Source organism: Arvicanthis niloticus, chromosome 15 (genome assembly GCF_011762505.2).
Source record: "Arvicanthis niloticus isolate mArvNil1 chromosome 15, mArvNil1.pat.X, whole genome shotgun sequence".
NCBI classification, from domain to species: domain Eukaryota; kingdom Metazoa; phylum Chordata; class Mammalia; order Rodentia; family Muridae; genus Arvicanthis; species Arvicanthis niloticus.
Window position 1 is genome coordinate 37,958,496 of NC_047672.1, and position 23,683 is coordinate 37,982,178.

Sequence of the window (23,683 nt, forward strand, 5' to 3'; positions counted from 1 at the left end):
AACCAGCAGGGATTATTCACACAGTGGCCAGAGCCATATTTAGCTGAGCCTGATAGCTGGTGAGGACAGGCAGAGTGTTTCAGATAGGAGGTGCCATGGTTCTCCTTTCTCTGTGTTCAAACAACGGAGGATAAACTTTGTTTCAAGAATGTCTTACTTACCACAGACACTGAGGCCATGAACGAAATCTTTCATTATGAACTTAGGGGTTGAGAAACAACCCCACATTGTCCTATGGGTAGTTAGTCTGGTTCTCCTATAAACATACCCTGGGTGGTATGATGGGGACAGACGCTATGATAAAATAGGATTTTATTATTTGTTGTGCTCTGCAGTATCTGTCCTATGTTTCCTTAGCTGTCTGTACTTTAGACCCTCATTTACAGATTTTGGCAATGGACATTGCGAGACTAAGGGAAGAAATTGAAAGACGACAGCTGAAAGGGAAGGAATCTCCTCTACTTCACCTAATGGCTGCCTTCTCCTTCCTATGTGTGAGTAGAAACTGGATTATTCCTGTTTATCAGAGACTGTCACTAGGATAGTCCAATGCTAAGAGTCCACTCTTCATGTTTTATGCCATTTAGTCCCATAATCTTATGAAGAATATTACCCTTGCCCCTATCTAACAAGCGTAAAAGGTTGAGTAAATAGCCTAGAAAAACAAAGCTAAGAAGTAGAAGGGTCTATAATTTTTAACCCAGGTGATATCTGGGTAATTTTTAAATATATATATGCATTCATTCTTATGAAGGTATTATAATATTTATAGGGTTTGTAGAATTTCATACTAATTTTAGACTACAGATGTATAAGACTGTAGTAATATGTGTGCATAGGAATATACATATACCAACACGTGGACAAGATATAATATGTATGTATTCAGCTGCTGGTGATATTTGGGTTATTTCTAGGGTTGGGCTATGACTAAAGTTGCTACATACACTTACCTGAGTCTTCAAATGCTCACGTGGGTTTTACTGCTCTGTAGTAGAAGCATTAGGTTATAGGACAAACTCACTTTTAATGAAGTTGCAAAGCCCTTTTCTAAAATGGCTCACCTGTGCTTTTCCCACAGCGGATGGAGAGTCCTCCCGTTTACTTACCTCCCCCATTATCATTGGTTTTCCTGGTCACAGCCATGTCCGGTGAGAACCAATCGGTGGTTTTCAGTTTCTATTACTAATGGAGTATAGTTTCATGTGTTTATGGCCCTTGGTAAAATGTTCAAGTTGTGTGCTTATTTCTAAATTGAGTTGTCTTTTTACCCAGTTGTGAGTTGTTTGTCTATTTGAGAAACAAATACTTCAAGGAGACACCTTCTTCAAGGAGATAGGAGGTGTCTTTTAGTGTTTTTTAGAAGGGTGATACTTTTTTATTTTAATTTTTGATGTGGTTCACCTTATTTCTTATTCTGTTTATTGGCTAGGTAGGTTTATAGTTTTTTTAAAAAAGTAATTTCCTAATTCCAGGCTACAGAGATTTACTCCTGTGTTTTGCTCAAAAGGTTTTTTTTTTCACATTTTACTTGTTAGTTTTAGGCATATGGCTTATTTTGGTTACATTTTTATATATGTAGAAAGTAAGATTTGCATTTTTTATATATAGATATCTACTCTTTTTAATATTATTTGTCAAGAAGACTCTTTTGTTTGGTAAATTGTTTGGCACCTCTGTGGAAAAGTAACTGACCATTGATGTAAGGACCACTGCTGTGAGGATAGGCTTCTGGGCAGTTCTGGTCTGCTGATGTGTGTCTATCTCTCTGCCAACTTTATACTCTCACTTTCTGAAGCTTTGTAGTGCAGTTAAGTTAGGGGGTCTGAGTCCTCTCAATTCATTTTTTGGCATGAATGGTTTGGCTAAATATGTTTCATTTTGACTCATAGTATTCTGCCCTCAGAATCAAACAACACTATCCAGAAATGACTTTCAGAGAGTGAATACCGAATCTATAAATTTAATTAATTTCTAAAGATTACTTTTGTGTTTTGAAGATACAGAATAGTTCATATTTTGAGATTCAATATAATTGGGATTTACTAACACGGTGAGTGATGAGTATGTCAAGTTTATTAACATCATTGGGTTTTGTTTTTGACCTTGAACCAGTAGCACATGGTGATATTTTTTAATTAAAAGATAAATTTGAGTTTCAGTAGTGCCACTGAGTTGTGATAGATATCTAAATTTGCTGAATGAAATGAGTTATTCAGCTTAACAATGACATTTTACATAAAAGTAGTCACAAGTATGCTAAACAAACCTGCTTTTAAGAGAAAAATATGTATAAGTTGTAGCACAACTTTATTATTAATGACACATTATACACATGGCACATTGGTCAGTGAAAATATTTGGGAAGAAATAATTAAGTAAAATTAGGAGAACTGTGCTTGACTCTTTTCCTGTAAGTTTTTATATATATATATATATATTTTTTTAACTCATTTTTCTTCTTGAAATTTACTTAATGCACACCACATGTTAGATTTCAATTGAATTTCATGGATTAGAGCAATGAACAAAACCAACCAAGTTCTTTTTCTTCCTGGAGAACTACATAAACATATAAACACAGAACATATCAGTCAGGAGATCTACAGAGGTCAGACAGGGCAGAGGGATGCATGAAGATTTGGGAAGGGTAATATTTTATTTCAAAAGGCTTCTGTAATAAGATGGCATTTTTACACAGATCTGGAGAAGTGCTCTATGCATGCAGATTATAACATACATGATACATGGCCATGAAATAATTGCACAGATATTTTTAGAATAATAGACTTGGATTTCAGAGGATCTTTTAAAAATGTTTTATGTGCACTGATGTAAGGGTGTCAGACCCCTTGGAACCGGAGTTACAAACAGTTGTGAGCTGCCAGGTGGTTGCTGAAAACTGAACCTGGTTCCTTTGGAAGAACAACCAGTGTTCTTAACCACTAATCTATCCTCCAGCCCCAACAACGGGTCTTTGAAATACTCAAGACTCTGCAATTTCCATCCTTGCTGTATTTGAGCATCATCAATGAAAGTATCCCATGACAAATGGCTCAGATCTATAGAAAACTCCTTTCTATTGTACTGAAAACAATTAGAAAGCCATCTCACACACACACACACACACACACACACACACACACACACATACAGTTTCCTCATCGGAATGACACAGAATAAATATAACTTCGCATTATTTTCTTCTGTCAAGTCTTGAGTGTCGCTTGAATGACACTGAAAATTTCTCTGAAGAGTCATCATTAAAATGTCTTCTCATGTGGCCCCATCACAGGAAAAAAAAAAGTCACTTGATGATACCTGGTTTTAAGAACAATGGCCATCTGAAACATTCCAGTATAGATACTGTCTGTCAGTCTGATTGTAACAATTACAACTCACACCCCACCGGACTTCATGATATCTGTTCAGAAGTATTTTCTACAAACTTTAAGTCATTTCTTAAAATTCTGCTATGTGACTAAACACTGCTACCCACCCCAGGCTTTGACTAACATATAATGGATAATGTAAATTTTCTTGGAACTTTTTCTTGTATCAAGAAAAAAAAAATACAGTTGTTCTAAGAGTCAGCATTTTATATGCTGGAATTTTCACTTTGTGTCTTTGTTCAAAATATTTAGAAACATTGTTGTACAAGATAGTACAAAGCCTTTTCAAATTTAGTGTGCTTTGTTTGTAAAAAAAAAAAATCAACACCTTGTCAAGAATTTTTGTTGTTCTTGATTTGCTGATTCACTAAAATATATAATGTCTCATGGTAATGCCAATTACTTGTGAAGGAGAAAACTGAGTTTTCTCTGTCTGGTTTTTTTTTTTTTTTTTTTTTTTTTTTTTTTTTTTTTTTTTTTTTTCCCCTCTTTTAGTTTCTCCCTGAAAATGTTCCTGGCTGCTCGTCCACACTGTCACTAACTACTTGTGAAATATGGCTGCCCTGCAAACTAAAACTGAAGATAGGAAAACAGAAACGGATCCAGTTTCTGCCCTCAAGCAGTAGGGTAGACTCGAGGATAGACTGCTGGCAACAGCGTGTAGAGTCATCCAACCCGGCGCCAGAGGAGGAGCCAGAGCCCTGCACAGAGAGAGAGACATGGACCATAGCAGACAAGGCACGGGTGGGGAGAGGTTCCAGGCAGAGAGAGAAAACAAAAGGGAAGATTGTTTGACAGAGTAGGAGTGTAGGTGGAGACCAGGCAGAAACTTCCCTGATTCAGAGAGTTGCTTAGGAAGGTAGTCCCGCCTCCCCAACACATTTTCTACCAGCATTGCGCCCTACTCATGCCAAGAGCTCATGGATGTTGAATATTCGATACGGAGATCTCTGAAGGCCATGTTAAGGGGTTCTCTATCACCATCTAGCACTATGCTTATCTCTACCATTTCTCCACATAGCTGCCATGTGTCGTGTTGTCACAAAGTCCTTGTTTAGGTAGGTGCCCCGATACCCAATAGGGACTCCAGGAGATAGGGAACAGAGGTCATCAGCACCTGGAGGTCTTTCCAGCAGGCCGGTTCTCCATTATGCTTTGTTTCTTTACTTTTTGTGTTTTGTTTGAATATATTACACACGTGATGGAGTTGGCCGTGATATTTTCTTTTTTGAGTATAGTTGTAAGCCGCCGTGTGGGTACCGGGAATTGAACCTGGGTCCTTTGGAAGAGTGGTTAGTGTTCTTAGCCACTGAGCCATTTCTCCAGCCCGCATGTTGACATCTTCGTCCATGTACATACTATGCTTTGTTTGTTTTCTCCCCTCCCCTCCTGAATCCCGATACTCCTCCTCCGTTCATCTTTGGTTTTTAGTGGGGACTCCTCATATAAAGGGCAGTAACTAATTAATATCCATGGACATAGAACTACCTCAACCTAACACCACAGAGAGAGAAACCCCACTTGTTAAGGACTATTTTGGTGATGGTTTCCGTATCGATGATAAGTATTTAGAAGTGTTAAGAGGCTATGTAATTGTCGATTTACTTTAAGCTCAAATTTTAGGAAGTACTTGGTAACTTCAGGAATTGTTCATATGTCAGGACACGGATACAGTCTGAAACTACTAAAGACAGCTCAAGATATGCATTATGTGAGTTTAATTTTTAAATTATATTTAGTATTTATCACATATAATATCTATTTACTAATTAAAACCCATTTCTGTGGGTCCTGTGCTTCATCGTACAATAGACCCCATCATTATGAAATTTAGTAGACAATATTTCATTTCAATAAGTGCAAGGGATCCCAAAAGTCCAAAATGGATACCAGTGTGTCACTCTACTCTCCTGAAGGACGTTTGAGCTGAAGGATTTTCTGTGAAAACGCCCAGATAATCTCTGAATGTCTCAAAGTGCCTAAGATTGGCCTCTTGCTTTCTCTCTTTGCAGCTTCTTCTTTTCAACCTTTCGCTCATACATCCTCAGTCCCCACTAGAGCCAGGGTGTTTCACCTGCTTCTCTTACAGGGTTGTCCTGTGTAAGCATAGGCCTAGGTTCCTCGTCTCTACTAGCCTCTGAATTCCTGCTTTATTTCTGGTTGTTTGCCTTTGTCTCAATTTGACTTTATGCCGTTTTCATTTTCTCGGCTGGAGCCAGCAATGGACTAAGTCTCTCTTATGTTTTGCCTATTGTCACCCCCAACCCACCACCTACACTTCAGCCCCCATCTTCAGCCTTTTAAGAACAGTGATCTCACCAGGTCTTTCTCTACCTGAATGCCTTCCATTGTTCTCAACCTTTAGCTGAACCTTTAGCTGGGAGTGCTGCTCTCCTTTCCTGCCTCGCTTGGATCATGTGCCAGAACCCCACACTGGAGCCACGCTCCGATGAAGTGAGCCACTCTGGACTGCTCTGCCCTTTACCCACTGTACTTGCTTCCTATCAGCCTGTAAAACCTATGCCTCTTGAGTTGCACTCTGGCCCGCATGCGCATGAGCCGAGGCCCTTCGTCAGTTGAGTTCTTTCCATCACACAAACGTGGTTTCTAGACGCATTGTTTTAATCAGGTCTTAGAAGGGAGAATGCTTTTCTGAAGGCAGGAATAGTATCTGCTCCATTTGCTGTCTGGGAGGCCTAACACAGTTATTAAGTGTTCAGGGAGTATTTTAAAAACAAACAAAGCACCACAGAGCAGTGGAACAGGAGGGACTTTAGTCATGTAAGTGAAAACGGATTTTTCAAAATGGCAGAAATCACGAGTTACTCGATGTGAGATGATTCAAGGTTTTTGGTTTTTCTGAACTATTTTTTTTTTTTTTTAATTCACTGTGACCACACCCAGGCTTCTTGCATGATAAGCAAACACTGCAACTCGGTGTCCCAGCCTGGGATCTTCTTGTATACCAAAAATGCCTTCAGAGAAAGCCTTCCTATTTGTAACACAGAGAGCACCTCACCGAATTTTCTCTTGCTCCTGGACATCTGAACATGCTTTTTTGTCACTGTTCCTTCATTCCTGTGAAATTCACAGCTAAAAACCAGCCCAGTCTAACTACCTAGGAGGCATTCCAACCTCAGGGAGATATTTTTGGTTACTTTATGAATATCTTATCTTCATCTATCTATCTATCTATCTATCTATCTATCTATCTATCTATCTATCTATCTATCTATCTCTCATCTATTTTGATTGCTGTGGACCCAGGGTCCTTGTTCATATTAGAGAACCACCTTACCCCTGAGCTTACTACTCCACAATCCTATTTTCTTTTGAGGTAGAATCTCACCTAGTTTCTTACACTGGCTTGAACTCGCTCTGTACCCTCAGTGAACGCTGAACTTGTGAGCATCATATACTAGCCACAAATGTGATTGTTAATACAGGCAACAGCCACCAGGCCAGGCTAACTTTTTCTTTCTTTCTTTTTTTTTTTTTTTTAAATTGTCCCTAAGTTGCTGAAAAGAACAGAAACCATTTTATATTGCCATCTGTTCAAACAGGATAATGAGAAATTTTTTATTCTCACAATGATTTAGGATGTTTTACCTGCTTTATAATTACTATTATTTTAAGCTTTAATGAATCCCTCTCTGTGCAGATGCAAAGCTACCACAAATAAGTCTAACGTGTTTTCCACTTACACAGAAGGGCTTGCAGTCCCCCCCCCCCCTCCTTCTTACAGATGGTTTGTGACAAGGTTGAAGTAGTTCCTAAGGAAGCTAAGCTTCCGACTTTGCTCAGTTTGTTTACTGGAGCCTCTCAGCAGACTGGAGAAAGGCTCCCAGGGGAGAAGGTTAGAGATCTGCCAAGCTCTGGACAGACAGCAAGCCACGGGCCCCAGGGATCTGATGTGAACTGGCGATTCCCTTAGCAAGCCTACACTCTCAAGCTTGGCAGACAAGCAAATCTTCCAGCTATGCCAACTTGTGGTGGAGAGTGTGAGTCAAATTTAAAATTATTAGGGCTATTTATAATAACATCTCACGATTGTATAACATTTATAGTTGACAAAATAGTTTTTATATAGCCAGTATGCCAAGCAGTCTACAGTCATCCTCTGTTAATGTGTATTCTCACACTCTGTGAGATAACACTTGATGGATACGTATAATTTATTCCATTTTACAAAAGACAAAAAACGGGTTCTGAGAATTTAAAAATATCTTTGCATTCATCAAGCTAACAGGTGAGGAGCATGATTGTGTTCTGTAATTCCTAGCTGCTTCTCACACTGCCGTTACTAGCTTTTCACTTTTTATTTTATTTTTAGATTGTGTAACTTGTCTTTATTTTAAAGTTCATTTTACTATATGTACTTAAGGTGAACACCTTTTTTTTTGATAGACACACACATATAGTGAAAGTGTGTATAAGTATTTTATATAGACAACGTGTACTAAGAGCATTTAAAATCTCCTTTCAACTCTTTGTCATATAATTTTATTTGATTCAATATGATTTTAATTTCATAATTTATTTATTTATTCTTTAATCTTTTTTTTTACAGAACAGACTTTATCCCCCTCCAACTGTTCCACATCCCATACCTCCACCTCCCCCCATCTCCAAGAGGATGTCCCCACTCCCACCCCCACCCCACCAGACCTTTCTACTCCCTGGGGCCTCCAGTCTCTTGAGGGTTAAATGCTTCTCCTCTGACTGAGTCCAGACCCCCAGTTCTCTGCTGTATATATGTTGGGCGCCTCATGTCAGTTAATGTATGCTGCCTGGTTGGTGGCTCAGTGTCTGAGAGATCCCAGGGTTCCAGGTTAGTTGAGACTGCTGGTCCTCCTATAGGGTTTCCCTCCTCCTCAGCTTCTTCCAGCTTTTCCCTAATTCAACCACAGGGGTCAGCAGCTTCTGTCCATTGGTTGGGTGCAAATATCTGCATCTGACTCTTTCAGCTGCTTGTTAGGCCTTTCAGAGGGCAGTCATGATAGGCCCCTGTTTGTAAGCACACCATAGCAACAGTAACAGTGTCAGGCCTTGAGGCCTCCCCCTAAGCTGGATCCCAATTTGGGCCTGTCGCTGGACCTCCTTTTCCACTGAACTTTGGAATGGAGCCTCTTTGGTTGTTGGTCATATATAGGTGATCCTGTGTTTCCCTAACTTAAACATATATAAATAATTATAATGTATGCAAATGAAAAAGATGAACTGACAGTGTTAAAACTATGAAGATAAAACTACAATATTAGGGGAAAAATCCAAAAATGAAGAAAAAAATAACTGAATTTGATTGATTATGCCTTTCCTCATATACTGCAGACTCTGTGTGTGGAATTCCACCAACGAGACAGGAAACAGGTTTTATACTCATCATCTGAAATGCTAACAAGCAAAGGTTTCCTTAGGGTGGAGAAGTGCTTTCATTCATTCCTCAGCTAGCTGGGCTATAACCCAGAGAGCTGTATCACCATTGGGGGCAGATTTGCTCACTTGTGGGGTTAGGACCAGTTATCCACATTACGGATACTTTCCAGGCCACTCTCTCAGCTTCAGGACAGCCTCTGCCTAGAAGCTAGTCCAGCCAGGAAACAGCAGCTCAAGTCCTTAGGTCCTGTTGTGAAGAGGGTGGGAGGGCAGCAGGGTCAGAGCAAAGTCCGAGAATGTAGGGAATGCCTCTGCGCCACACACACTGGGGCTCTTTCTTTAGCTGTTCTGTCAGAGAAATCTGAAGCACTGTATTTTCAGACTCACAGCTGTGACTGACCTTTCCTTCCAAAGTTCCCCTGGCTTCTTGAGGTTCACAGACTTTGACAATTCTCCCAAGATACTCACTCTTTTCTGCAATCTTATCTGTCTCAGTTTCCTAACTGGAGCTATTTTCCAAGGTTATTGTATGATTCTTTGCCAATTCTCACCCTTCACAGGCCAGGAAACCCTTTCAGCTCAAGTGTGTGTGTGTGTGTGTGTGTGTGTGTGTGTGTGTGTGTGTGTGCCCTTTGAGAACCAGTATGAAAATATCAGAAGCTGGCAAAAACAAACAAACAAACAAACAACAAAAAAATAAGCTCTGTTGATCTGGGATTTGGGGCCAACAGGATTGGTAAAAGCAGCATGCATGTCACATGTTGCCCCGAGGGTTCTCATCTTCTGCTCTTAATGGTCTTATCAGCATAGCAACAACAAAATAAATCAATCAAAGATTACCACTGTTTAGACAGGAGCACCTGAGCAGCCTACAAACATGGTTATTCCCTGTCAGAGACATGTTCCTCCTCTTCTTTCTTTTAATGTGACTTTCGGGTTGCAACTTACGTACTATGCAACTCATCTGTTGTGAGTTTAAAATTAAATGGCTTTAAAAAAAAACAAAAAAAACAAAATAAATTTACCAACCTGTGTCACCATCATTAAAAACCAGGTTCTGAACATTTCTTTTGGTCCCCAAATATTTTTTATATCCATTTGCAATTAACTGTCTTCCTAACAGAGACCCAAACACCCACTAATATGATTTCTGTCTATGTCTATTACTCATATTTGAATATTTTAAATGACCCTAACCATACTGTCTGTGGCCACCTGGCTTCTCCATTTCACCTTAGGTTTGGGGAGTTCACCCACCTGGGGCCTGTTGGCTGATATACACCATTTTGTGTATATCTTGCTGAAGGACCTTGAGCTGTTGCTGCTTGGGACTCCTTAAGTGGATATCCCCCTGATTCTTGATGAACAGCATCATGCTACAGGAGCAGCTTTGGAGTTGGAGCTAAGGTCCTAAGGTACAGTCTTACATCTAATTTTCAAAACCTTAACTAATTGTAGGGTGTATTTCTGTATATAGAATGGAGGAAATTAACCCTGTCCTGACCCTGTCCTGATATTCATTTAAAGTAGTAATAACAATCAAGGGAGATGTGCCTGTGAAGTGTTCTGAGGACTGTGACACACAGGACAAGTGAAGGGTGTTGCACCAAGGTCGTCTTTCCGTGTGTACTAGAATGGGCTAGGTATTTCTCAAGGTCTTGTTCCCATTTCTGTAGCAAATGCTGATACATCTGAGGTGGTAGAAAAAATTTAAGATCTTCTGTGGCTTTCAGGTTCCCACTTTCCCTTAGCAAAGCCTGTTATTTTTAAACCTTCCAAAATCACTTACTTTTTAAGAATTGGTTATTTTCCAAACTATTTTTAGTTCTATATTTAATATAAATATTTTAAAATCCTATTTTATGTTATATACAAAAATATATAAAATATATTTATATATATTTAAATTTAAAATATATTTTGTATTTTTATTAAGATTTTAGAGAAAGCACAATTGCATAGGCGACCCTGGAAGATGGTGAGTAAGCCAAGCTTGCCTCAAACTCGTGATCCTCTTTATAAGTTTTGGGATTATAGGTAAACACCCCACTCCTTTAAACTTTCTTTTTTGGCTGCCAACTAAGAGGACTTGTTTCCTCTTGAGCAGATATCTGGTGATGATAGACATATACAGTTCAGCATCAATGATCCTCAGGTTTAGCCCCTCAAATGCCACCAATGAGGGGACAGAATGCAGGTTGTAGGTTCCCAATGAGTCAACACAAAGCCTAAGCCGGTGTTAGTATCCTCCTGTCAAAGGTGCTTACAAATAATATTGCTGCATCTGAAATAATTTTAAAGCAATTTAGTTTCAGGTTTACAGAGGTATTCAGACATTCAGGAACACAGATTGACAACCACTCAATGCCATACCTTAATTTTCAGAGTATGACAAATGCTGTGTGTGGAAAAAGAACAAGGACTTTACCTCAAATAGAAAGAAATGGACACTGGAGTCTCCCACTCACTCAACTCAACTCATGCTCCCCACTTTTTCTAACTTTATAGGTGACTTCCAAAACACGTAAGCTGGAGTAGCCTTGGGACACTCAAGAAGCAAAGGCTGTCCTCTTACAAGAATCTGAAGTGCAGAATGCATGTTCCAGTCCAGGCCCTATGATGGAATTGCTGGTCAGTCCAATGTTAGAACTCAGACACTCCCAGGGCCCGATTCAAATTACTAGACTGTCTCTTGTTGAAAACAGCAAATCCCCAGACATCCCCAGCACTCCTTGAGGTTACACAACATGGGCTATTGAGGTCAAATGAGTCTATTCTTCCTTTCCCTATGAAGCTCTTTTCCTAAGAAGTCCTCTTCTTCTTTTGGCCATAATAGATGACCAAGACTCTATAAAACCAAAGAAGATGTGAGGTTTTTATGTGCTAGGTTCAAAACTCTGTGCTAAGTTTTCAGTCTGTGAATGATGATAGTGAGATGCCACATAAGGCTCTAATGTAGGTTTGACTAGTCTCAAATGTCAATCACTCTAATAATAATGGGAGGGGCTTCTCATGTTTCTATTTTATGTAGGTATAATGATTGTAATATCAATCAAGAAGCTAAATAATCTGCAAAGCAGAAGTTCAATCTCTTTCAGTGTCAGTCTTTTTTTCCCCCTTGGATATTTTATTTACATTTCAGATGTAATCCTCTTTTCCCATCCCCCCCCACCCAGAAACCCTCTATCCCATCCCCCCTCCTTCTGCTTCTATGAGGATATACCCCCACCCACCCACCCACTCCCAACTCCCCACCCATAAATTCCCCCACACTGGGGCATCCAGCCTTCACTAGACCAAGGAACTCCTCTCCCACCTATGCCTGACAAGGCCATCCTCCCCTACATATACAGCTGAAGCCATGGGTCCCTCCCTATGTGCTCCCAGGCTGGTGGTTTAGACCCTGGGAGCTCTGGTTGGTTGGTATTGTTGCTCTCCCCATGGGGCCACAAACCCTTTCAGCTCCTTCAGTTTTCTCTCTAACTCCTCCATTGGGAACCCCATGATCAGTTCAATGGTTAACTGTGAGCATCTGCCTCTGTATATGTCAGGCTGTGGCAGAGCTCTAAGGAGACAGCTATTTCAGGCTCCTGTCAGCATGCACTTCCTGGCATCCACATGTCAGTGTCAGTCTTAATGATTAGATATATTTGCATGCTTCATCTAAGAATGCTAAAGCAATCCATTTTTCAATGTTAGTTGAAATGAATGTGTATATATATATATATATATATATATATATATATATGATATAGAACATGCTATTTTAAAATATGTATATATTGTAGAATGGCTAAATCAAGCCAATTAGCATATACATTGCCTTACCTACTTACCTTTTTTTTACAATGGGAATACCTAAAATCTAAGCTATCCTTTTCTTTCCAGTTTTTTTTTTTGGGGGGGGGGGCAAGTGTTCTTGTTTACAGTTTGAGGGAATATAGTTTACCATGTTTATAAAGGTTTAATGATGGCGACGTATCAGCAGGAGGACACAGGTGCTGGTCACATACCTCAGAAGTCAAGAAGCTGACACAGGCTAGAAAATAGACTATAATGTCTTAATAATGCCGTGTTTCAGTCTCACGTCCTAGCACCGTGGGTTTTAACCTTCCTAATGCTGCGATCCTTTAATACAGTTCCTGTGTTGTGCTGACTCCAACCATACAATTATTCTTGATACAACTTCATAACTGTAATTTTGCTACATTATGAATCATAATGCCAATATTTTTTGGAGATAGAGGTTTGCCAAAGGGGTTGCAACCTCAAGGTTGAGAAAAATCTTTACAACCTACAAAACCATCAAACAGATATTCAAATGTCTGTTCAAATATAGAAGTGTTCAAGGACATGAATGTGTGAGATGTATCTTACATTCAAATCATAGTATCCTATCCCTGCCTTTCACTGACATGGCCATCTTATATGAAATCAATTCACTCTAACCTTAGTCTTAGAGTTCTGATACTCTTTGAAAGTCCAAGGTCTATTTTAAAATACAAGGTGATCTCTTAAACTGGGAACTCATGTAAAAATCATAAAATAATTCACACACATGCATTCAACAATGGAAGAGTAGACAGTCTCATTCTAAAAGGGAAGAGATGCAACAAAAAAAGATCAGACCAAAGGAAGACTGTAACCCAGTTAACAAATACCAGGCATTGCTGTTCCTGGTCCAGGTCACGTGAAATCATCTGGGAACTAATGGGCTTAAGTAGTTTGCTTACATCCTACATGGATTCCCTCAAGCCAGCTCCACTTAATGCTTTCAGTGTTTTCAGCTTTTCTCAGTTGATACCCAAATTTCTGGCATCTCCACTATCCTAGGGCCTCCCCTACAGCTTAGACTATATATCCTTAGTTTCACACAAAGCCTACTCAAGGGGGTCTTGTAGAGAATCCAACCTTGCTACATATCGTTTGGTTCCAGAAGCTTTCTGAAGTTTGGAGTGAGCTTATACGACCACTCACACTTGCATCTTGCATGCCTATAAACACTCTACTGCATCAAGTTTTGGTGCCAGCTCAAGATGTACTGTGGACCTCTTAGATCATGGCTACGGGGGGGCTAAAATCTGTAACAACTGCATCTACTTTGTCAGCACTGAACTGTCCTTAACTTGATTCGATTTACATTTCTTTCTTGGTCATATTTTCCTATATTTTTCTGCTCTATTTGCTCACCATAAATCTGGCTATCAGAAGTGAGTACAAACTATGCCACAGCCTGGATATTATCCTGTCTTTATATTTCTTCCTCTAAAATACCTAGTTGATAACTCTTTAATTTAGTGTCACTCAAATATTTAAGACATGGGCAGAATGCAGTCAGACTCTTTGCCATATTATAACATCTATCCTAGTTCCAGGAGTAGTCCTTCATTTTCCTGTAAAAGCTCATTAGAAAGTTTGAATTGTCTCTTTGTATTGACATCTCCGCTTTCAAGCTGTTATCAGAATCAACACTCTTAGCCACTTTTGGACATTTTTAGCCTGCAGTTCCAGACTTCATCAGGGCAAATGACTCAAGATACCAATTTCCTGTATAGGTTTTTTCTTTTTGTTTTTTTTGTTTGTTTGTTTGTTTTGTTTTGTTTTGTTTTGTTAAGGTATGGCAGTAAATGACTTCACAAAGGCTGAGTGTGCAGATGGGATACCTCTTCTTCTCATGTCTTGGCAGAACAAGAAGCAGAATTCTTTTGGTAGTTGTCTTAGTTAAAGTTTTATTGCTGTGAAGAGACACCATGACCACGGCAACTCTTATAAAGGAAAACATTTAATTAGGGCTGGCTGACAGTTCAGAGATTTAGTCCATTATCATCATAGCAGAAAGCATGGTAGCCTGCAGGCAGACATGGTGCTGGGGGAGCCTAGAGTTCTACATCTTGATCCAAAGGCAGCCAGGAAGAGAGTCTTTTCTGCATTGGTCAAAGCATGAGCATTCAGAGACCTCAAAACCCACCTACAGAGTGACACACTTCCTCCAACAAGGCCACACCTAATCTAATAAGACCATACCTCCTAATAGTGTCACTTCCCATGGGCCAAGCATATTCAAACCATCACAGTAGTTTTTACATTGTGATGGCTAATCTTCATTGTCAACTTATATAAATTCAGAATCACTTAGAAGATAATACCTTTGGGCTTGTCTGTGAGGGTATTACTAGAGAAGATTAATGCAGAAGGGAAGACCTACCCTAAAATTTGTGGAACTATCCCATGGGATAGGGATCTAGACTAAATAAAGAAGCCAAAAGAAAGCCAGATGAGTATCAACCAACTTTCTCAACATTCACTGTTTTCTTCATTCAGACAGATGTGAGAAAACAACCTCATCCGCTTATGGCTGTCCCTCTTCTACCACAATGAATGGAATCCTCTCAAGACAAACCATAAGCTAAAACAAACCATTCTTTCCTTAAGTGGCCTATTTCAAGTATTTCATTATAAAAAGTAAAGTAAAAATATAAAATATATAAATTATATAAAATTATATAAATATATAATACTATATATTATATAAATATATAAATTACATAATTATGTAAACTATATATGTAAATGCGACTAAAAGCAAATATTAAAATATTGTTATTAATGATGGCCACTATGTTAAACAACATTTTAAAATTAGTCATGTCTAATTGATATTACTTGATGGATCACAGTTCCCTTTCTTAGCTACCAATTTTGGGTAATTACTATTTTCTGCTTCTGCCTGCCTTTTTAGATTCTGCCTTTAAGTGAGATCTTGTGATTTCTGTCTTTCTCTTCCTTACTTAGTCCTCTTAAGGAACTGGCTGCTTAATACAAAGTGTATGTTCCTGCTTTATATTCATTATTGGTTGGTTTTGCTTTTGTTTTGGAAACTTGACATAGACTAAAGGCATTTGGAAAGAAGAACTTTCAATTGACAAAATGTCTCCATAAGATTAACCTATAGGCAAGTCTGTCAGTCATTTACTTGACTATAAAATGATGTGGGAGGGCCCAGGACAATTTGGGTGATGTGACCCCTGAGCAAGTGATCCTGGATGACATAAGTATGAAGGCTGAGCATCCACAGGGAGCAAGCAGGCCAGTAAGCAGCACTCCTCCATGGCTTCTGCCTCAGGTTTCTGTCTTGAGTTCTTGCCCTGACTTCCCTGGATGATGGGCTATAAGCTATAAGATAAAATAAACCATTTCCTCTCCAGGTTGCTTTTAGTTGTGGTGTTTTATTACAGAAATAAAACTTTAACCAAGACAGTATGGCATTGCAATGGTACAGTATATTAGAATATATATATATATGTGTGTGTGTGTGTGCGTGTGTGTATTCTAAATATATATTAGAATATATATGAATACCTTAAGTATTCATATACCATACACATATTATATGTATATATATATATTATTTATGTATGTTAATTTTTAATGAATAAATTGAAGCAAATATAATTTTTATATATTCTAAATAATTTATGATTTGGGAGGTAGATGCATACACAGAATAATGGCACTTAAAACCCAAATTTTGATAGAAATATGTAATAAAAGGTCAATGACTATTAAAAAGATTATTTTCTCTGTGTCATGAATTTCTTGTATTTTTTCTTGCTGTCTGGTATATGTATTGATTTTTTTTAAAGTCTGCATTGAAGAGTATAGTACACATTTAAGTAATTGTTTCCTCATCTTTCTGCATTGTCTTTCTTTTACCCAGAAATATCTCCTGACACCATTAAATTATTTAACCATATTCTTTAAGAAGGACATGGTTTCAATGCTTAACCAGAATATGTTTAACCAGAAATCAAAGTATGAACTGACTGCAACCTAGAGAAACATTAACCCAAAGCCATCCAGCTCAGAGATCATTTTCACTCTTTCCCACTCAGACTCTCTGAATGACACTAAACGAGAGCTAAAAACAGCCACAAGCGTCTTGGCAGCATGGGGTGATGGCATCCATGCCCCACCTTATTGGTGCACATGGAGACATTGGCCCCACTGTAGAGTGTTTGGCTTCTTAGCCTGACTGTGGGGAGCAGCTGCTGACACAGGAGGAGATACACAGTTCTAGTTAGACAGGATCCATCCTCTTTCCGTCTAGTGTTCTTAAAGAACCTTGTTACAGGAAAAGTCTAAATTGTAATGTGCTTCAGATACATTACCATTTCCAAGTCTTAAGATAAATTTTGTCCTTTCAAGAAGTTGAGGCAATAGCTTTACAAATCTTTTCTATGTGTATCCAGTTAACATTTTATACCCAAGTAGTTCTTGTACTTATTTACCCCGAATACATTTAATATCTGAGTTATCAGACAGCAGACACATCTTAATTTCTATTTTTTATTTATTTAGAGCAACATTTATAAGCAAGGACTTTAAGCACAATAAAGAAAGCAACACAAGAATTATAGATATATTGTACATGAAACATCACAGTTCAAGTTAAATACATTATGGTATAGTTTGTATTATAAAATCTTCAAAGAGATACATTGAAACCATAACCCTGATTATATAATTTTCTTCCAGGACTTATTTAACTTTCAAAGATAACTGAAAGTAATGGTAATTCAGAAAATTTACAAACTAGTAAGATATTACTACCAAAAGAATATTTACTCTTAGGATAAAACGAATGTTAAGAAATACACTATTAAAATGAAAGAATAAGCAATTTAAAGAAGTACATAACTGGGTTTACACACCAAGTCAGAAACTCCACCATGTCACTGATGATTTTAGTCTGCGTCTTGTATAACATTCACATTCTAGGGTGTGTGTTTGGCTTTGGGGACATACTGGGAAATAAAGCAGACACATTCCTGCCCTCATGGAGCTTCCAGTCTAGCGTAACATAGATCACTATAGTACCACATGAGCAGTTCTCGGCAGTGGCCTCCATCCAGAGGAAGCGACAGCTGAGCCAGGATCTGCAGTGTAAGGGTCAGTTAATCAGTGGGAGAGGGGCATAAAGGAGAGAAAAGAACACTTCAGATAGAGAGGGTGAAGGAAAGGGAAAGGTCCAGAGGTTCACAATGGTTCCCATCAAAGAGACTCAGATACTTGTGGACCACAGTGAAGTTTTGCTTGTCAGTGAGGAGATAACAGCATGTCAATCCATTTTAACGAGTGAGCTTACCACCATCTTGTTTTCTAGCATTCTAAGGAATAACCCCCTTTAAAACTGAATTGGTAATAACAGATGGTATCCTTTAAAAAGAGGCCTTTATTTCTTATTAATAAAATGAAAACCCCCAGTCTTATAAAACCATGAAGCCTGGGAATTGCTGTATAAGACGTGTAACATTTCCAAAAGGGTGTGGGGATATGCAGATAGGCTACAGAGAATGTGGGTAGTTAAAGCATGGAGGTCATGGGAGAACTTGAGGTTTTTATCCCAAAATAATAGGGAGTGATTTTCAGCAAGGGAATGAGCTATATTAAAGTCTCTGAAAGTTCATCTTGAAATGCTGTGTGTGGACTCTGAGGAGAGCAGGGAAAAAGAAAGGCCAGGGGATCCAGACAAGAAGCACTGTATTGTCTCAGTTAAGAGGAAGAATACAGTCAGATGTACAGTGGAATTTGTGGGACTGAGCAGGAAACGGTGGATGTAAGAGAGAAACCCAGTGGCATTTGGTGAGTTGGCATGCTGGGTGAGAAAATGGGGGCGGGGGTGTGTGTGTGTCAGGACTGATGCCAAGTCTTTTTCATTGGGAAACAGAGTTGACTGTGCTAATACTGAGCTTCAGAATGTGAAGGAAGGATTTGAGGACGCGTTGAACCACAGATAGCTGTGTGTTTAGAGGTCTAGTAGGTCAATATCGAACAGGTCTGAAGCCTAGGAGTCAAAAGGTTGAACTTCAGCTGTAAACGTTATGGTCCCCAGCAAAATGATCACAACCACAGCTAGTGAATGGAATTTCCCAGAGAACACAGCTTATCAGGAAAGGACAGAGGACGTGTCGCTAGAGGCCTGCAGGAAGAGGAGCAGCATAGAGAAGCAGAGGCAGAGAGGTTGGGGAGGAGGACTGAGAGAGAAAACAGCGGGATATCAGTATGTTAAAAACCCAAGGACTAACAGGAAACGGAGTTAGCTGCCGAAAGAAATCAACAGGAAGGGGAGCGAAAGTTGTTTATAGAATTTAGCAGCAAGGAAGTTGTTAGGGACTGAGCCGGAGCTCTGGAGAAGCTGGATTACAGGGTCAATCTGCATGCACAAATGAACTCTTCTAGAGCAGGGGTTCTAATAATAGACAGGGCAGCAACTGGCAGATGTGTGGAGGGCAGGGGAGGGGGGTGAGAAAGTGGTTATTTACCTTTTAAGCCTAGATTCTCAATCATTGATATTCAGTTGATAGGGAGAATTTGAAGACAATCAATAGAAATAGAAATTCAAATACAGCATATTACTTATCTTAGAAGCCTAAAAGTCTTTAAGAGTGTACACGTTCTTCCCATAGGGACAGCTACAAAATTCTCAGTGGTATTAAATACACTCAAGAATACAAAATGATTCCAGTGATTTCTCTAGGGGAAATCACATTTTTTTAAAAGAATACTTTAAGGATCACATTTTAAAATATAATTTTAAAGTTATATTAACTTTAGCTATTGTCCGTAGAGATCATACTCTTTAAATAATAAGTATCTTTGCATCGCTGCTGGAAGAGGAAGCTTCTCCATGGAGGCTGGCTGGCAGAGTCGCTGGAGTCCCATAACTCTGCGAATTTTTAATCGGCACAGATGCTTTAATGAGCAAGGATTCTCTAAAATAAATGGGGAAACAAGCAGAAAGTTTAAAAGTTTTATTGGCGTCACACGTTAGATACAGATTGTCTCAGAGTAGCATGCAGTGTGTTTCTGAAAATATGCACTTCAGCTGCTGATGGCTCTGACCTCAATTCACATTTCAATTAAGTTTGCCTCGTGATTTGAGCTCCATGAGGACAGGAATTCCGTCTGCATTTGTGCCAGGAGCAAGTCTGGCTCCTGATGGGTGTCCACTTTGTTAAATAAACAAATGGATTGGATGTCAAACAGCAAACGATCACACATTTCTCCTTTTTTTTTTTTTAGAACTAAATATTATATGAACATATTTCTTTATTTCCTTTCTTTTCTACTCGTTTTTTTCTAATGAATGATTATACGTTAAACACCATTAGAAAATTTCATAAATCATTCACAATTCAATCTGAGGCCTGTTTCCAGTGTCTGCAACACACTAAATACTAACATTTACATATCTGGTGATATGTAAATAATGTTTTTCAACTTCTTACTCTTTATTAGGATTATAACACTGATATTTTACACCAACAAAAAGAACCCGTGAGGAGGCAGCATAGAACAAGTACACAAGTAAACACTGGCTCTGGACTCAGTCAGCTGGGATTAACACCCTGCCTGTGTTACTTTGTATGACCTTGCACAGTGTCTTAACCCCTATAATTAATATTCTCGTTTATGTAAGGTGGGTAACAATATTACCTACTTCATAGGACTGTCTGAAGGCTAAATAGTTTATATAAACTACTAGAAAAATCTTTGATACACTGGGCTATAACAGTCAATAAATGCTGGGGGAAGGGACGGCTCAGCATCTAATGTGTTTGCTGTTCAAGAGTTCACTTTATCAGGGAGGCAGAAACAGGTAGATACTGGAAGCTCAGTGGCCAGCAAGTCTACTTAATCAGAAACCCCCAGAGGAATGACATCTGATGTTCACTTCAGATCTACATGTGAACATACACTTGAACTGCTACCCTCACGTGAGCACACACACACAAACACAACAAAAAGAAACATTAGGGACTATTCACTTCAATGATGAAAGTGATCACAGTTTGTTAAATTTGATTATAAATTTTCAAACTACATTTTTAAAATATTAATACAAAGTTACCCCTGGCGGCATGTACCTATAATCCCAGCATTTGGAGGGCAAGGCAGGAAGGTCATAGGTTTTGAGGTCGGCCTGGGATACAGAGTTTCAGACTAGACTGGACTGCATAGCAAAACCCTATCTCAAAAATAAACCAGGCCATTTTCTACAAATGTGAGGCAAAAAGATTATGATCAAAATAGGCACCTTCTCACGTTCTATAAGATTGCAATTTTATTTTGTGCCTTAACAAACGAACCACCTTACCTATAGCTGGAGGAACCCTGACATCCAGTGGCTTACCAGGCTCACAGCAACCAGCTGACAAGCTGCTGCAGAAATAAACCACTGAAATCACAGAAAAGCAACCTAACTTCATTCACTCTTACGAGGAGTATCTTTCTAAAACCATCACATCTAGAAATTCATGTACAATAGTAACACACGGATCATTAAATCTCATTTCCTAGGAAAACCTGTGCTACTTAATGTCAGAGATAACACTGATTACTGCAGAAAAAGTCACTGTTTATCGAGTAAGACACATAAGGCTCAACCCTGGCTTTGGGGTTATGCCCAAAACTTTGGGAAATTAATTTGTTTGTACTTTGGTGGTGCTCTCATTTCAAAATAGACAAACTATTTAAGCCTTCCGAAAATTTAAAACATGGGACTGACTACACACACACATAGTTTCATGCACTGGCAGTATCAAGTAGACGAACATCTTCGCCTACCTCATAGGTGATGAAAGAGTTTAATCAGCCACAGAAGATGGTTGCACAACCTTCCAACCTTCATTCCTCCTCCTCCCATAAGCCACCACGATTCTCACTTATACAGCAATCACCCCTCTTGAAGTCTCATCATCTAAGCGATCTGTCCTTACACTACTTATAGGACCGACAAAAAAATGTGACCTTCCTACCTTGGCTTCCAAGTGCTGGGATTACAAGCATATGCCTTTGTTTTAATAATAAAAGATTGTACTTTAAAATTGATAATCAAATACAACAAAATTTGATCAGTTTTATCATTGAATAGTCCCTAATGCCTCTTTTTGTTATGTTTGCCTGTGTGTGCCACAGGAGTGTGGCAGTTAAGTGACTGAGTGTGTGCATATGTAGGTCAGCAGTCAACAGCAGGTGTCATTCATTTGCAGCTTTCCTTTGGCTGGAGGGTTAAAAAGTTACAGAATATTGTTTAAATATCTTATGATCTTTAAGTTCTTTTTAATTTATTTTTCATCATGTCATTTAATCATTAAAAAACCCAAATGTCTATGTTTTTCCAGGGTAGGTATGTATTGTCATGATGTAGCTCCACGTCCTAGTCTATGTTTTGAAAGCTGGTAGCTGAATCCAGAGATTGAACCTACTTATGCCTGATCTCTTTGGCAACTGATTTTCTCTTCTCTGGGACCTCTATAATATACTACTGGCAATAGCCAAGCAAACAAACACACCCATTTGTTTATTCAGGGTATAAAATGATAGTTATATAAATTTGCATTTATTATTTGAGACACATCATGGAGTGTTTAGGTTTTTTTTTTGTTTGTTTGTTTGGTTTTTTTTTTTTTTTTTTTTTTTTTTGCTCATCTATTTTTGGTTACTTGTGGCATGTGTCATATAAACAAGGCAGACAAAATGGCTTATGTGTTTTTAACACATTTCAAGGTAAGTTGATTTTCTGTAAACCCTTTGAAATGATAAGGTTTTAAGGTAGTGTGTATTTAGACATTTTGGACATATTAATGTTACTCATTGAAACAACTTTTTTTTTTTTAAACTTGAACAGTACTGTTTGTCCACTGAGAGTCCCTTTAGGATGGATCTCGGACTCTTCAGACCCAGTTCTGATAGTCACTGAGTTTCTTGGCTGCCTGATATGAGCAGATGCTCCAGGTTCATTCTTATGAAGTTCCCTCCTCAGATCTGGAACCATCATTTATCATTTCTTTTTGCAGGACTTGGCATTTCCATACCAAGTTGTGTGTGAGGAGGACGCTCAGAACAGGTATGCTCATTGCTAATTGTAAGCCTTTCTAAGGATATAAAAACATGCTCCTCACATGTGCAACATCACATACACACAATAAACAAATACCAAGTTAGAGGAAATATCTGTTTTTACCTATTATTTGGCGGATTTCTGGCCATTCTCTCTGTACTTCTAGCACAGACTTCAGTTTTGCACACAGAGGGACATAATCCATGTAATCTATCAGTATGCGGACAATGCTGCCCACCAGGTGCTTCATCCATGGAACTGTAATAAACTCGCAGAACTGAGAAAAATGATAAGTTAATTTAGTGGTGTTTTAATATATCATACGCGTAATCAGTATTGTTACGAACAGTTACTCTTTGTCTTTTTACAGGAAAGAAAATATTTATGGTTATGATGAAAAATGAAAAAGAAATGTCATTTGAACTATTATTACTTAGAACTAATAGTACTAAATGCATTTTCATGCTTCTGTGAGGAACATAGTGAACATGGTATAGAAAATTTTCTTCTCTCTAGCCCCAACATTCCACCAAGTGTGCACAGGTGAATAATTGCATTTTAAAATTGTTTGACACTCTGTTTCCAACCCAAGAAAAGAAATAGCCTTGTTTCCTGGCCCACTTTATGCTTATCTGTCTACAGTAATAAGTAAAAACTGAGAAGCATATAAATTAAATTTTATTTTATTTGCTGTAACATCCTCAAATAAGTGACATTTTATGGGTTAAACTGAGATATTGTATATTTTACTTAGAACATAAAATACCCTTCAGAATAGATTATATATTCAACTATAAAACAAGACCTAATACTATTAATACTAAAGCCATTTCAATTACATTTTAGGACCACAATGGTATATATCTAGGAATCAGTAACAGGAAGAAATTTGGATATTTCATAAGTAACTAAAAGTTAAACAACATACTCTTGATCAACTTTGGCAGTCGATGAATAAATCAAAGGGGTTTAAAAAAATCAGAACTTAAAGATTTTCCTGAGAAAAGTGAAT

The 23,683-nt window shown here is 38.4% G+C and overlaps 1 protein-coding gene and 1 long non-coding RNA gene across 8 annotated transcripts in view; one reads left to right on the forward strand and one right to left on the reverse strand.

Annotated features, from left to right (window-relative positions):
- Positions 1-90: 90 nt before the first annotated feature.
- On the forward strand, positions 91-23,656 carry LOC143434560 (uncharacterized). Of its 4 annotated transcripts, XR_013104161.1 has the most exons (6): positions 91-494; positions 1,082-1,151; positions 10,007-10,183; positions 11,277-11,399; positions 22,628-22,677; positions 23,518-23,656. It is a non-coding gene; the product is annotated as an uncharacterized LOC143434560 (long non-coding RNA). The 4 variants fall into 4 exon arrangements; XR_013104162.1 differs by lacking the exon at positions 23,518-23,656 and having other exon boundaries at positions 22,628-22,678; XR_013104160.1 differs by lacking the exons at positions 22,628-22,677; positions 23,518-23,656 and adding an exon at positions 15,090-16,284.
- The window catches only part of Asb15 (ankyrin repeat and SOCS box containing 15), a 45,487-nt gene continuing 38,910 nt past the window's right edge, over positions 17,107-23,683 (reverse strand). For all 4 annotated transcript variants that reach the window (XM_034519309.2, XM_076913641.1, XM_076913643.1 and 1 more), the window contains exons 9-10: positions 22,795-22,948; positions 17,107-19,540 (exon numbers count right to left, since the gene is read on the reverse strand). In XM_034519309.2, coding sequence (XP_034375200.1) covers positions 19,383-19,540; positions 22,795-22,948 — 312 coding nt within the window. In that variant the 3' untranslated portion in view covers positions 17,107-19,382. The remainder of the gene's footprint in view (positions 19,541-22,794; positions 22,949-23,683) is intronic.